Source organism: Myotis lucifugus, unplaced genomic scaffold (assembly GCF_000147115.1).
Source record: "Myotis lucifugus unplaced genomic scaffold, Myoluc2.0 scaffold_101, whole genome shotgun sequence".
Lineage (NCBI taxonomy): Eukaryota > Metazoa > Chordata > Mammalia > Chiroptera > Vespertilionidae > Myotis > Myotis lucifugus.
In genome coordinates, this window is record NW_005871149.1 from 2,547,903 (window position 1) to 2,562,164 (window position 14,262).

The 14,262-nt window shown below is 42.8% G+C and overlaps 1 protein-coding gene across 11 annotated transcripts in view; it reads right to left on the reverse strand.

Moving 5' to 3' along the window:
• Window positions 1-14,238, reverse strand: part of CEPT1 (choline/ethanolamine phosphotransferase 1) — a 32,901-nt gene extending 18,663 nt beyond the window's left edge. For 2 of the 11 annotated variants that reach the window (XR_002830164.1, XR_002830163.1), the window contains exons 1-4: window positions 14,108-14,216; window positions 6,396-6,805; window positions 3,710-3,857; window positions 1,546-1,687 (exon numbers count right to left, since the gene is read on the reverse strand). Coding sequence is in view for 4 of the 11 variants with exons in the window: in XM_023757070.1 (XP_023612838.1) it covers window positions 1,546-1,687; window positions 3,710-3,857; window positions 6,396-6,805; window positions 13,084-13,387 (1,004 nt within the window). In the remaining 7 variants the exon portion in view is untranslated. Of the gene's footprint in view, window positions 1-1,545; window positions 1,688-3,709; window positions 3,858-6,395; window positions 6,806-13,083; window positions 13,781-14,107 lie in introns of those variants that run through there. The other 9 variants (XR_002830159.1, XR_002830160.1, XR_002830158.1 and 6 more) reach the window with 7 other exon arrangements.
• Window positions 14,239-14,262: the final 24 nt, after the last annotated feature.

A 14,262-nucleotide genomic window follows, 5' to 3' on the forward strand; every position in this document is an offset into this window, starting at 1 on the left:
GCTCACACCATGTGGGTGATACTGCTTTACTTAAAGGGAAAGAGAATACATTAGGGCTAGGTGACAGACACCTTTTCAAAATAAGGGCCTGAAAGTTAACTCTGAGATCATACCAATGAAACACAAACTGTGTGAAATCCAGATAGTAAAAAGTACCATCACTTAATTAGGGCAAACCAAGTGATCGTAGAAGTCTGAGGAAAAAAACATTGGTACATAATATTTTCAAATAGTGCTTTTAAAAAATAGTATCAGAAATGTTAAATATTTTCTGAGCACTGATCATTTTTAAACTGCTGATGAATGCATAGTCTTCAATTGGACACTCACGTCCACTATTGTCTCTTATAATAAAAATAACATCTTAAAATGGGCCTTAAACATGTTCTCTAAACCCCTTTATTTTAAAATTGAGACATGTCTCTTAGTTAATATCCAAAATATTAATAATTATTTAGTTACTGTCATAAGAACATCTTAAATTATATTTAAATAAGTTTAGCAAAAGTCATCTCAACTAAACTTGTAGGGAACACCTGACTTTCTATGCACTGTATTTTTCAAAACCTCAACAACTAAATTCATTATGGATCTAATATTCAAAACTCCATTAATGATTCATCTTAATTAGAGACTAGGTTAAGATGTTCTATCATTTACCATCAGATTTTTATTTTGACATTTCATGATGTATTCTGAGTCTTTTTTCAAGTTCTTTCTCTTTTAATCTTACACCATGAAAAAAATAAAAGATTAACTCGAGCCATATAAATAGGATCTGTGATACTTAATTAAACACCAGTTGGTCAATTCCACCCTTAACCTCATTCCAAGACTGGTTTACTCATTAATATTTATGGATTAGTACGCTGAACTATTCACTTTGAAGTTTGAAGGAGTTTTTGTATTTTATTTTTAAATTCTTAGGCATTTTGTTGGCAGTAATAACCTATATGGTGTGCTCACGTCAATCAAATTACCAAGAGTTTATATTTTTATAGATTCATAAATTAAGCAATGTGAAAAGAATAAAACCTTATTAAGCTACAATATTTAGAAATTAGAGTTGCTCTTTGCTCTTTTTAAGTATCTTTTTCTTTCCTGAAAATGAATTTTCATAGATCAAAATAAAACACAGGCCCGGCTGGTGTGGTTCAGTGGTTGAGCGTTAACCTATGAACCAGGAGGTCCCAGTTCAATTCTGGTCAGGGCACATGCCTGGATTGCGGGCTCGATCCCCAGCAGGGGGCGTGCAGGAGGCAGCCGATCAATGATTCTCTCACATCATTGATATTTCTATCTCTCTCTACTTCTTCCTTCCTCTCTGAAATCAATTTAAAAAAAAAAATCAAAAACCAAAAAAACTGTGATAGAAGGACACATAATGGAGACCCTTACACAATAGCTAGAATAATGAGGGTTCTCAACTTCTTTCATTTACTAAACTAATTTTGTAATTTGACCAATACCTAATATTCAAATACCTATAAGCAACATTCTTGTTGCTTGAAAGATAAAACAAAATAAACATTAAGTACTACTTACATTCCAAATCGCAATGTTCCAGAAACATATGTTTGCCAGTGCGCACAATAGAACATGAACGTCCCAGCAAAACAACAAAAGAACATCCAATCGGGATTTGTCCCCAGTTGCACCGCAATACAAGTTCCAAGAACCACAAACACTGCAAAAGAAAGATCACAATGAACACCTGAACAATCTGAGTAAAAAAACACTGAGCTGACCGGTTTGGCTTAGTGGATAGAGCATTGGCCTGTGGACCGAAAGGGCATGAACCTCAGTTGCAGGCTCCTCCCCGGCCTGGGCCCTGGTTGGGGCGAGTGCAAGAAGCAACCAATCGATGTGTTTCTCTCACCAATATTTCTCTCTGTCTTTCCCTCTCTCTTCCACTCTCTCTAAAAATCAATGGAAAAATATCCTCCAGGATTAAAAAAAAAACAGACACAAGAAGGCCCCACACTCAGCTGAAATAATTTTAGAGGCAAAAGAAAGACATGCTGTAAATGTACAATCTCAGTTATCAATGATAAACAAGAAAGAATATAATCTTTTACATTATAGTTTACCCTGTAATTTCTTCTTTTTTAAAAAAAATATATTTTTATTGATTTCAGAGAGGAAGGGAAAGGGAGAGAGATATAGAAACATCAATGATGAGAGAGCATCATTGATTGGCTGCCTCCTGCATGCCCCCCACTGGGGATGGAGCCAACAACCCGGGCATGTGCCCTTGACTGGAATCGAACCCGGGACCCTTCAGTCTGCAGGCCAGCGCTCTATCCACTGGGCCAAACCAGGTAGGGCTACCTGTAATTTCAATCTTTTCTTTCTCTACACCAGCAGTCTCCAACCTTTTGGACCTCACGGACCACCGGTTGGTGACCCCTGATCTACACACTTAGTAAAACCTAAGTTTTTGAAAGCAACTAAAATACTTTAGCATTTTTTTTTTTTGGAGTATTCTCCCAACTTAGTGATAGTGTACTAATGAGCAGTAAAAAAAAATAAAAAATGACAAGGCAGAGTCAAAAAGAAAGAAAAATTAGCCTGGTCAGTGTGACTCAGTTGTTAAGCATCGACCTATGAACCAGGAGGTCATGGTTCGATTCCTGGTCAGTGCGGTCAGGGCACATGCCTGGGTTGCGGGCTCAATCCCCAGTGTGGGGTGTGCAGGAGGCAAGCCGATTAATGATTCTCTCTCATCATTGATGTTTCTCTCTCTCTCCCTTTCCCTTTCTCTCTAAAATCAATAAAAATATATTTTTAAAAAAGACAAGAAAAAAATAATTCACAAAGGGACCTACTTGTTTCAGATGGATAGCCGTCTTTTCTTACTTAGCAGATATCGTTACGGACTTCCCTATAAAAGTTTCCAACTCAAAACTACAGAGCAAAAATGACTATCACTTCAAATAAAACAGGATACCTACCATTCTGCTGTCAGGATACACAGAAACAGTAACTTTAACGTGCACCCACATCTGCAAATCTGAGTCCACGAGGGAAAACTATTGAGGGTTTTGTTTTTCTTTTAGAATATTTTCATTGCTATGCCAAATGACAACAAACCAACTAAAGAACTAATTAAAACTAAGTGTGTGGGTGGTGGTGAAGACTAGCTAGAAACTGTCATTTAGTTCCTAAATCTCTTGTTTTGCCCTCTAAAAAGGTACTGAGATATTACTTTACACACAGTACAAATAGAGACATATCATCTATAATCTAACTATAATAACTCATCTATCGCTAGCACATTAGTGTGTTTTTCTAGTCCTTTTCTCATAGTTGTACCCCAAATCTACGATATAATTTTAAATATCTACAAAATATCCATCTAAAGACTAGGAATTTCCTAGTCTTCCACTATTGTACTCACATCTATAATTTATGAGATTTTTTTGATGATGACAACAATGCCCTAAGATTTTTAAAAATAACTGGTGCCAAAACAATAATACTTCCGGTTAAAAAGAACTTTAGTGGAAATTAATATAAATTCTAAATTTCCCAATACAGCGAATAATGAACAAACATTAACCAGTTTTACAGTTTTTTGGAAATACTAAAACATATAAAATCACCATTCTGATAACCATTATACCACCATAAACCTCCTATTTATTCTAACATTGTCACATCCCCTTTGTCACTATTAATCATTAATATTTTAAAAAATCAATAGTACCTGTTGATAGTGAATCACAACCATGATCAAAAAGTTCTCCCAAAGGAGTACTACTATTGGTTCTTCTCGCCTGTTTTCCGTCTATGGCATCCAAAGACTGGTAGATGAAAAGGCCACACGCACAGGCAATGTATGCCCACAGAGGTGCCTGCGCAATAACACAAGAAAAGCAAGACTGTTAAGACACACTCATTCCTATGGTTGGCTAATATGCTTTATCTTCATTTTCCAGAGAAGCACTACTGGTTGGAAGCTCTGGGAGAGAAAATCCAGGTGCTACATAATGAAAAACATTCTGAAACCATCCGAACTGTAAAAGAATTAAATGCCTTAGTTAGTACCGGTGCTCAAGCAGAAACTGGATTACACTTCCCAGGGACATGACAGAAATCCCATGATGGATGAGACGCAGTAATTTCTACAAGATTCTTTCTAACATTTAGATTCTAAGAGTCAATGAATGAATAATGTAGTACCGTGTTTCCCAAATTGTATCTTTCAAGATGTTTACAGGTATTACATGGAAAAACAAACAAACAAACAAAAAACACCTTCCATGCTAAACTCATGTGGGAAACACTGGCTTAAACAAGTCCATCCTAGCCCTAGCCCATTTGGCTCAGTGGATAGAGTGTCGGCCTGCAACTGAAGAGTCCCAGGTTCGATTCCAGTCAAGGGCACATGCCCGGGTTGCGGGTTCCATCCCCAGTAGGGGCGTGCAGGAAGCAGCTGATCAATGATTCTCTCTCTCCCTCTAACCTTCCTCTCTGAAATACAAAACAAAAACAAAAAACATACAAACTCAGTACAATTGGAGGGCTTTTACTGGAATCGACCCACTTCCCTGTTATTCTTCTGTATCTCTAAAGATGTGGGCAATCTGGAAGTAGCTGTCAGGACCTCAAGTAAGCTACTTGTAAAACAGCTCAAAGCACAGGTAATAAGGAATCCAAGGACAGCCCGGCTGGTGTGGCTCAGTGGCTGAGTGTCAACCTATGAACCAGGAGGTCACGGTGCGATTCCAGGCCAGGGCACATGCCCAGGTTTTGGGCTCCATCCCCAGTGTGGGGCTTGCAGGCGGCAGCCGATCCATGATTCTCTCTCATCATGGATGTTTCTATCTCTCTCTCCCTCTCCCTTCCACTCTGAAATCAATAAAAATGTATTTTTTTTTTTAAAAAAAAAAGAAAGAATCCAAGGACATACTTGTGGAGGAGGAGACTAGTTCATGACAGGTCCTGGCCTGACCATTGCAGGGCCAGCTGGCCAGGTCCAGATGGCCCCGGGCCAGAACAGAGGTTGCTTCCGGGAAATCCCCTCCTACTGTCAGCTGGTTCCCGGAACTGGCTGTTGCCCTGCCCCTACCGAGTGGGTCACACCCGAGTAACCCTCTCCATCCTGCCCTGTTCTACGTAAGCCTTTAGTGCCTGCCCTGGGAATCCGTCCCCCATCATATGTAAAGTTAGACTGGCTTTTGTTTTATAAGTTTCCTGACTGATGTAAAGTACGATAGTTAAGAAAATGAGGAAAAACCAGAATATGTCCATTCAATCTGTATGGACTGGATTTGTGTAGTTGAAGAGGAATTAAACTAGTTATTCCAGGATGAGGGGGAAATGAGCTCTGGGAAAAAAAATTCAACTATGAATTGATGAAAACAGAAAAGGACAGATGATGACAATGTCACCTGTAAGGACAAATCATATGACATGACTACTTAGAAAACTGTTATTTCAAGCTTAAAACATACAAGAAATGTGTGGCCATTATGACGCATGGTTCAGGGTCACTTTTAACACCTTTAGTTGAGAACCACCTTCTATTTTCTTGGGTTCCGTGTGACCAGCCATTCTGATTAATACGGGCACCACACACGTTTGGTTCTTTCCTCTGCCTAACTACCGCAGTTCACTTTCTGACAAGGACATTTTAAATCCAAAGAAGTACACGATGTACCCACTCTGATGAAGGGTCCTGGTTTCAGTTTTGGTTTTAAGTAATGAGCTCAGAGGGAAACAGAGGAAGCAGCAGTAGACACTGCGTCTGAGGCGGCCCCGGGAGGGCGTCCCCAAGCTATCCCATGCTTCCTTTCTGAACGGCAGCCATGGCGGGGACACAGAGCAGGGGAACCATGACATTGACTTTTTCTTACACTTCTCTTGCCTTTTAGAACCACAGAGATATCGGAGGTCTACCAGCCACATGTGTTTACGGGGGAGAAGAGCGATATTCAACAATCGCCCTGGAAGGAAGAGGACAGCACTTTGGATATGACTGATGTACAGCGTGTACCTCGCTACCGCAGACTGCTCTCTCTGATTATTTTAAACTTTGCTAAGATTGTATTCAGCCATCCTCCCTCCCCACCCCAAAAAAAGAAAGAAAACTCTTTTGTAAAGAATTGAGATTTACTGATTCTAAAAGGGACGTATTAATCCCCACTAACATTAATTTACCTGCCAGAATCAGAGTCCACCCTCTACTTACGGTTTCTCTTACCCATAGTGTATGAGGTAGGTTGCAGTAGCAAGTTTTATTAAAATATCTTATGTGGCAGGACATTTGAAAAGAGTTGGCAAGAAGTTGTCAGAGTATCTGATCTTTAGCTAGACAGACCTAGAAACCTCAATGACGGTGTTGCTGGTATGTAACACATGTGCGTCATTGTCATGAAGAAATTCCTTACCTGCTCTGTAGCTGTAGGGCAGTAAAAGACTAATAAGACTGTCGTGCAGATGTTTATGGACAGCCCGATGATGGTGATGAGGTTCGGGGCGATCCAGGAGGGGACTCTTCCCACGAGCCACTCCCAGTACCCCTGCATCAGGGGCTCCAGCAGGGACCGCCCGGCACTCTGGTATCTGTGCTCTTCCAGCCGCTTGAGCTGGTGCCTGGACAGCGGTGGCGTGGGCAGCTGAAACAACTTGTTTAACACACACCCTGGAGTACTCATGTGCCCGAAGCCCACGGGGGACTCCGCGCGCGCGTCCCCACATCGTTTCTTGGACGACCGCTGGCCACTCATGGACTCGGGCTTTCTTTTATTCGGAGAGAATAATTTATCTTGCTTTACAGCTTTTTGTGGCTGGTCTTTACCTGGGAGAGAGGGGGGGTGTAAACAAAAGTTTTGTCAGCCATTATTTACATCAATGTCAGTAAATTAAAAAAATAAAAAGTCAAACTGGTAATAGACTTTCAAACCGGGACCAGAAAACCAGGGGTTTGCTTTTCGTTTTAGTTCGTATTGATGGTGCTTCCTGTTCCCTTACAGTGTGACTTCAAAGTTCATGGTCTTTTTTTACGTCACTGCCTTCAGTACTATAATGGAACAAATCTTGTAAGTGATCGAATCATTTCCAATACATGAAAACGGAGGTCCAAAGGCATACCCCAAGAGCTAGCAAATGAGTATTTACATCGTGGGTCTTAAACTAGATTTTTTATTGAATGCTGACAGTTAACATTTATTGAGCACTTACTATGTACGAAAAACTTAAAGCATGTTTTCATGTTTCCCATATTAACTCATTTAATCCTCACAACAACCCCCGAAGGTAAGGACTGTTAATTATACCTATTTTTACAGAAAGTGAAACTAAGGCAGAGAGGGGCTGACTTCCTTGTGAGGTCCAGACAAACACAGGCTTCCTGTTTAAGCTAAAATAAAAGATAAAACTTCTCGCCAGTAGAAAGGGATTCTCTACAGACAGTATTCCCGGTGGGGGTCAAGAGCAATGAAAAGGTGACTTTCAGAGGACAGATGGTATCAGCAGTGTGACCGATGAACTGAGGCGATAAGGAGAAAGGCTACGTGAATTGGTGATGACTGTTCACAAAGGACTTTGAGTTTAATCCCTGAAGTACGTGACTCAAAACATATTAGAGATAACATAATTATTGTTATTAAGCAGTGTAAGAAAATAATGACGTGTATTTTCAAGATTAATAGGATAGATATATGTTAATCAGAATAGAGATAGTGAGAACATTTAAAAATTAGTATGGCTCCGTTGATTGGAGTATTGCCCATACAATATACAATGAAAGGTCACAGGTTGGATTCCTGATTAGGGCACATACCTTGGTTGTGGGTTCAATCCCTGGTCAGGACATGCTTGGGAGGCAACCGATCAATGTTTCACTCTCACATTGATGTTTCTCTCCCCCCACCCCCTTCCTCTTCCTTTAAAATCAATAAAAGCATGTCCTTGGTTGAGAATTTAAAAAATAAATAAACAAACAACAATTAGTACGGAGACTTCAAAGGTTTGAAGTGGTGAGGGCCTAGAGTAGGTTGGTAAAAATGGAAACATGAAAGACAGTCAAATCTTTAAGTAATTTCTATTTAAAAGGAAGAGTCAAGAGAAAGTACTTGGGGACTAGAAGGAGCAGAGGAAAAAAGTAACCAGCAGAGACTCGTGGTCCTACTGTGAACAGGGGTTGGGAAGAAGAGTCAGCTGGTTATTTGGCTTTCTATTTAAAAGGAAGAGTCAAGAGAAAGTACTTGGGGACTAGAAGGAGCAGAGGAAAAAAGTAACCAGCAGAGACTCGTGGTCCTACTGTGAACAGGGGTTGGGAAGAAGAGTCAGCTGGTTATTTGGCTTTTGGTGGCGGGTGGGGGATGAGAGAGGACCTGGGGCTGAGGGTAGGAAATACAGATGTGCACCTTTTAGGTACAGGTGTTTCAGACAAAATCAAATGACTGGGAGTTTGGGTACGAGATGAAAATATCATTATCACTTTAGAAGCTAAAGTCTAGTTTAAGGCTAAAAAGTAGGAAAGTTCAAAGGGATTAGGTATGAAGAGAAAATGAAACAATGAACCTTGTGGGAAACTCACATTTAGGGAGCAGGAGAAAAAGAAGCCGTAAGAGACTTGAAAAACAAAACGAAACAAAAGGAATAATCTTAAGCAGTGGCATTGTACCAAAAGGGTGCACACTGATCTTCTGGTAGAGAGATACCCAGAACGCTCTGTGACATTCCCAGAAATGCCGCACCACGGAACACAGAATGTGATCCGGGGTCTAGGACATCTCAACAATGGATCTAGTATCAAAACATGCCCAGGACTTCTTGCCTCTACTACCATAAGCAACAAATTCCAAAATTTCAGTGTCACAAAAGATCTAAAGTGGCATCCAAGATCACAATCAGTGGGGCCACGTGTTAAACCCGACAAGCTCAGGGGAGGCCTGCATGGTGGGCCTTGCAGACTCAGACACCAAAAGTAACCACACAGGATGGTCTGAGCATAGCTAACGGCAGGTCATGGTGGGTAGTCACATCCTAGGCCATGGTGGGTAGTCACATCCTAGGCCTGTAGCTTCCTTGACAGAAGTCACCCTTAACTTTAAGTGAGCTTGTCTACTGAAGGTCTCCTTTTCCAGACCCCTCAGGGCACACCCACTGCAACAGAGCACAGACCACAGCACCCCTCATTGTTATCTTATTCCCCAAACCATCTCTATGTACAATAAATATTAATTGTTAACTATCCTATACTCACCAAAGTAAAATACTGTACGTGTCACTATGGTTTACTCTTCATCCACTCTCAGAGACTCCCCAGCTTTGCTTTCTCCCACCTCCCAAATCTACTACCGATGAATTTCATGTATTCCCCCTCCCCCTCCTTTGATTCTCATGTATAAAATAAGCAGCAAAACTACCATTCTCTGGAGCATTTTCTCAATCTGTTGAGATTTTGCTTCCTGGCAATTGTCAGTTTAAATTCATAAAAGTTCTCAACAGGTTTGGACATTTCTTAAGTCGACCTGTGTCACAAACCAATTGATTACAACTGTAAGCAATACTTATATAATGTCAAACAACTGGTTACAAGATCGTTTTAGATCAAGTGACAGACTGATAACCACCGAAATACTTAGCTTTATAGTAAGCCAGCTTTTCTATAGTCAAACTTAGTATGCGTTTTTATATTTGGTATGCTCTCATGGGATTCCACTTAAAGCTGGAACAGAAAGTTTAGCCAACTTAACTTATATTTTAATATTATAGTATTCCATCCCCCCCCCCCCTTTTTAAAGGTAACATATTGAGGGTGCTGGCCCACTTTTGGCACTAACAGCTACAAGCAACCGATCCTAATGGTTTTAAGTTTGAGCGTTTGGCAGGACTGTATGATAAACTGATACTTTTCCTTCTGGGTGTTTTCCCTTGCTGACCTAGATTTTTTTTTTTTAACCCTCTATTGCTCTCTTGGAAAATATCTACATTTTGACAAACCTTTCTAGATCTAGCCACTGTCTAATTCACCCAGGGGGCGAAAAGCCAAAAAGTTTTTGAACATTTCAATTTGGCAAGATTGTCTCTGTGAAGCTGTTAGCAACAAGATTGAAAAAACACATTCAGATACATGTAGCCCCCGACATACTATGCTTTCAACACGAACACACAACCACAGAGGTTGCCCTCACTGCCACAGCCCCACCTCCCTCCATCACACCTGAAGTGCAGAGGCTATTGACGGGTAAATCATCTCAGGAAAAAATAGGAGCTTCTGAATTTTAGCAAATGAAAAGCATGCATATTTCAAGAGGGCAGGACAGGGTAGGAAGATCAGACTATATGGAGAGAAAGGAGACAAGGACGTGGGATGGAGATATGGAAAAGAGGCACGAATATCACAAAAAATTATTTCAGCCACGTAGGATTTTTATCTAAGCCAGGTCTATGGCCAAAGGATGAGAGAAAATATCATTTTCTTGCCACACTACAAGGAACTAAAAAAGAAAAATATGACTAAGAAAGAAATTAAAATTATTGCTGGTTAGAGAAACCTAGCTACCAGTCCTAAGTTTTTATGAGAAAATGGATCCCAAGTTCCAAATGCACCCGGCCAATCTCTCAGTGCAGTAAACAAGACAGACACAGTCCCAGGTCCCGCATCCAATGGGAAAATAACTAAAGACAGGTAAACAAGCAACTAAGATGACACACTGTGATCGGTGCTATGACAAAAACAAAGTGTGGAGCCAGAAAACAGGTGAGAGTGCGCAGCGTGAATAAGGCGGCTGAAGTCTGGGAAGAGGCAGCATGGACACCAAATCCAAGAGCAGCAGAAACCATCCACAAAGAGGGAACCGGCCCTGAGGCAAGAAAAACCTTATCTCGTCCAGGCACCTTTGAGACCAGTATAGCTGGGCAGTTGTAAACCAGATGGAAGAGTTACTGTGGTGATCACTTTCCAACATATACATATATAAAATCAGCATGTTGCACACCGGAAATCAGCATCATGCTAATATAATGTTATATAATTGTGTCGTATTTTAATATACATCATTCATCAAATGTTATATGTTAATAATATCTCAATTAAAGCCCCCCCCCCCCCCCCCGCCCCAAGAGTGGAATACAATGACGTTTGGAAAGCCAGACAGTGCAGAGGGTTATGGTCCTCAGCAAGGAGTTTTCATCCTGATGTTATGGAAAGCCGTCAAGGAGCTTATAAAGAAACCTGTCATTCTGTAGCACAGTCTACTTGTTAACTGAGGATATGTTTTCATAAATCATAATAATAAAAGTGAATGTTTTAAAGTAAAGCATTCCCACCCCCTGGATAACACTGATCACAGGCCTATCTATAGCTATTGCAACCTCTCCACTTCTAATCAGCACAGCCCCCTCCTCTGCTATAACCGTTCACAGCACTTATCACTCTCTAAGCTTTTTTTGGTTGTTGTCACTGGTGGTGGTGATGGTGTTTTGGTCTTTCCCCACCAGGGCTGTAAGCCCTTGGAGTGCAGGGGCCATATCTGTCTTAACTTTTTTTTCCTCCAAGATCTCATAGCATACCTAACGTTAAGTAGGCCATTAGTTCTCATTTGTGGAACAATGAGCAAATGTGATTCATCTAGTATTTAATGATCACTTAGGGTTCTAGAGACCTTGAGGAAACAGAAAGATTGAAATATGCCATCATGCCCAACCAGCTGAGTTATAACATGCTGTGAACAAACTGCTGTGGGAGTCCAGAGGAGGGGGCCCAGATGGTCTAACAGTAAGTTTTCTTTGGGCGGGCGTGAGTATTTTTATGTGAAAAGTCCAACAAAGGTCCCTGGCTGGTGTGCTCAGTGGTTAGAGCGCCAGTCCATGCACTGAAGGGTGGTGGGTTCGATTTCTGGTCAAGGGCACACGTATCTGGGTTGCAGGTTCCTTCCCGCCCAGGGCTGGGGTGCATGCGAGGCAACCCATTGACGTATTTCTCTCATATCAGTGTTTTCTCTCTATCGCTCTCTCTCTCCCTCCTTCCTTTCCACTCTCTCAAAATCAATGGGAAAAACCCAACAAAGGTACAAAAATATAATCTGAGATATTTAATGAATACCTTCACTAAAATTACACACAATTTGTGGACCTTAAATCTATGATGCAAAACATCTGTGCTTATAGCAACTGAGGATAATGGCATGCAGCCTACATTATTCCTGTGCTCAGCACTGGGGAACATCTGACACGCATCACACGAGAAAAGGAATCTCCATTGCTCAGCAGAGCATAAGGTAAGCTTACACAATACCCAACCTGCAGTGGGAGAGTCCAGAATTCCCTGCTCCCATGCCTAAGTGTGCCAAGTTTTGAGCTGCACTGATTCAGCAATATGTTTACTAGTACAACCTTTCACAGATACTGGTGACTACACAGCTCTTTCCAACCTTTATGGCACTCCTAAAGGAAAATTCTCATGGCCAACACAATTTGGGAGGCAGAGCAGATTAAAAAAGCAAGTAAAAGAGAGAGAGAGAGAGAGAGAGAAAGAGAGAGAGAGAGAGAGAGCCAAAAAGATCAGTGGATATCATTCAGCATTATTTAACAAGTGATACACAAAACAAGCTAGCAAAAACAAAAGCCTTTTCAGTAGACTTGGAAGCAGAAACAGTACTGTGTGATACAATTTAGATCTACTGTTTTGCTGAAGTGAAATCTTGCATTCCTTAAAACCAGGAAACAATTTCCTCCAAGAAGGGGGGACAGGAGGGGAAGCAACAACCTAGCATTTTATAGATTTTCCCATTCCCTTAAAAACCACAGCACCGCATGACCCTCAGAAAGAGCACCACCAGCACTTTTAGCCAGCTTGAAGGAGTCCACTGCTGCCTAGAAAACACATGGCCAATGCAATAAAATGTAATTGGGGTTGTAAAAAAGTTTAGAGTTACGTATCAAACACTTAATGGTGTTTATAATGTAAACTTTAAGAGAGATTGGATGAGGGCGAGGAAGGAGAATACATTTATAAAACGATCGTTGTAAATTTTCAGTAATAATCTATTAAGTGGACAACACATAAAGACGCCTCTGTCGGAGGAGGTTCATACAAGAGGCAGATTTATCTAACTTATTTCTTACCTGGAAGGATCGTAGAGACCAGCTGCACAGGGGGCTGTGGCTCATGTTCCTCAGCACAGACCACAAGTGCAGCAAAAGGCTTTACATAGAACCTCCCTCTCTGGAATTTTATGCGAACGGCATAAAATGCTGGAAATGTCCTCCCCACAGCCTGACCGGTGCGGTCAGTCCATTCCATACACACACTCAACACATTCCTACTCGTTTTAGAGCAGGAACGGAACCGTTTCTGTTCCCCGCCGAGATGAGACGCGAATTGTGGTTGAAAGGTAACTAAGACCTTGCCTGCCGTCTTAATAGGCATTCATTCATGAACTGTGACTTCAAGCAAAATGATACATTCGATCTCAATGATGTAAAGGGGCCAACACGCCAAGCCCCGAAGCGGAGAAGAGTGAAGGCGGCTTCATGGAAAGATCCCATTCACCCAGCGCCCCTGGGAAGCCAGGCGAACCAGCAACCCTCCGGCCGAGCCCAGCGACCCAGCGACCCCGGCGGGCGACCTCGGGGCCGGTCACTGCCCTCGGACGCTCCTCCAGAAGTTGCCGACCCAGAAGCGTGGCCCATCCACGAAGCACCGGTATCACGTTCCAAAGGGAAGGCAGCCCCGCCCGGCTCAGGGCGCACCGCGGGTCGGTGTCGACCCAACAGGCAAGGTCGGCTCCGCGCGGGCAGCGCCCCCAGCCTCCGGTCAGCCCAATCCCGGTCCCCGAATTCTCCCACCCCGACCCCCACCCCCCCGAACCCAGCCGTCCCCGGGCTCCCGCGCGGGCACCTCGCCATCGCCGCCTCTCCCACCGGGGCCCAGAGGGGCAGCGGCCCCGCGCCCTCCCCACAACCCCCGCGCGCGAGGCCACCCGCGGGAGGAAGAACGGCGCCCGCCTCCCGCGAGTCCACACACAGCTCTACTCCCACGCCCCACCCCGCACACGGACCCCCCTCTCCATCCCCTTTGAGAGTCGTGCCCCCCAACACATCCTCCCCTCCCAGACCGTCTCCCCAAGACCGAGCCCCGCAGCCTTACCCAGAACCCAGCAGGCACACCCCGAGTATTGATAACTCCGACTCCAGCCGACTGGGTGACTCTGATGGGCGGCAGCGCGTTCGCGACACTTTCGCGACGGCCGTAAAGGAACACGCGGGTCGGCGCGGCCCGGCGGCGGGAGCGCCGCGGGGGCG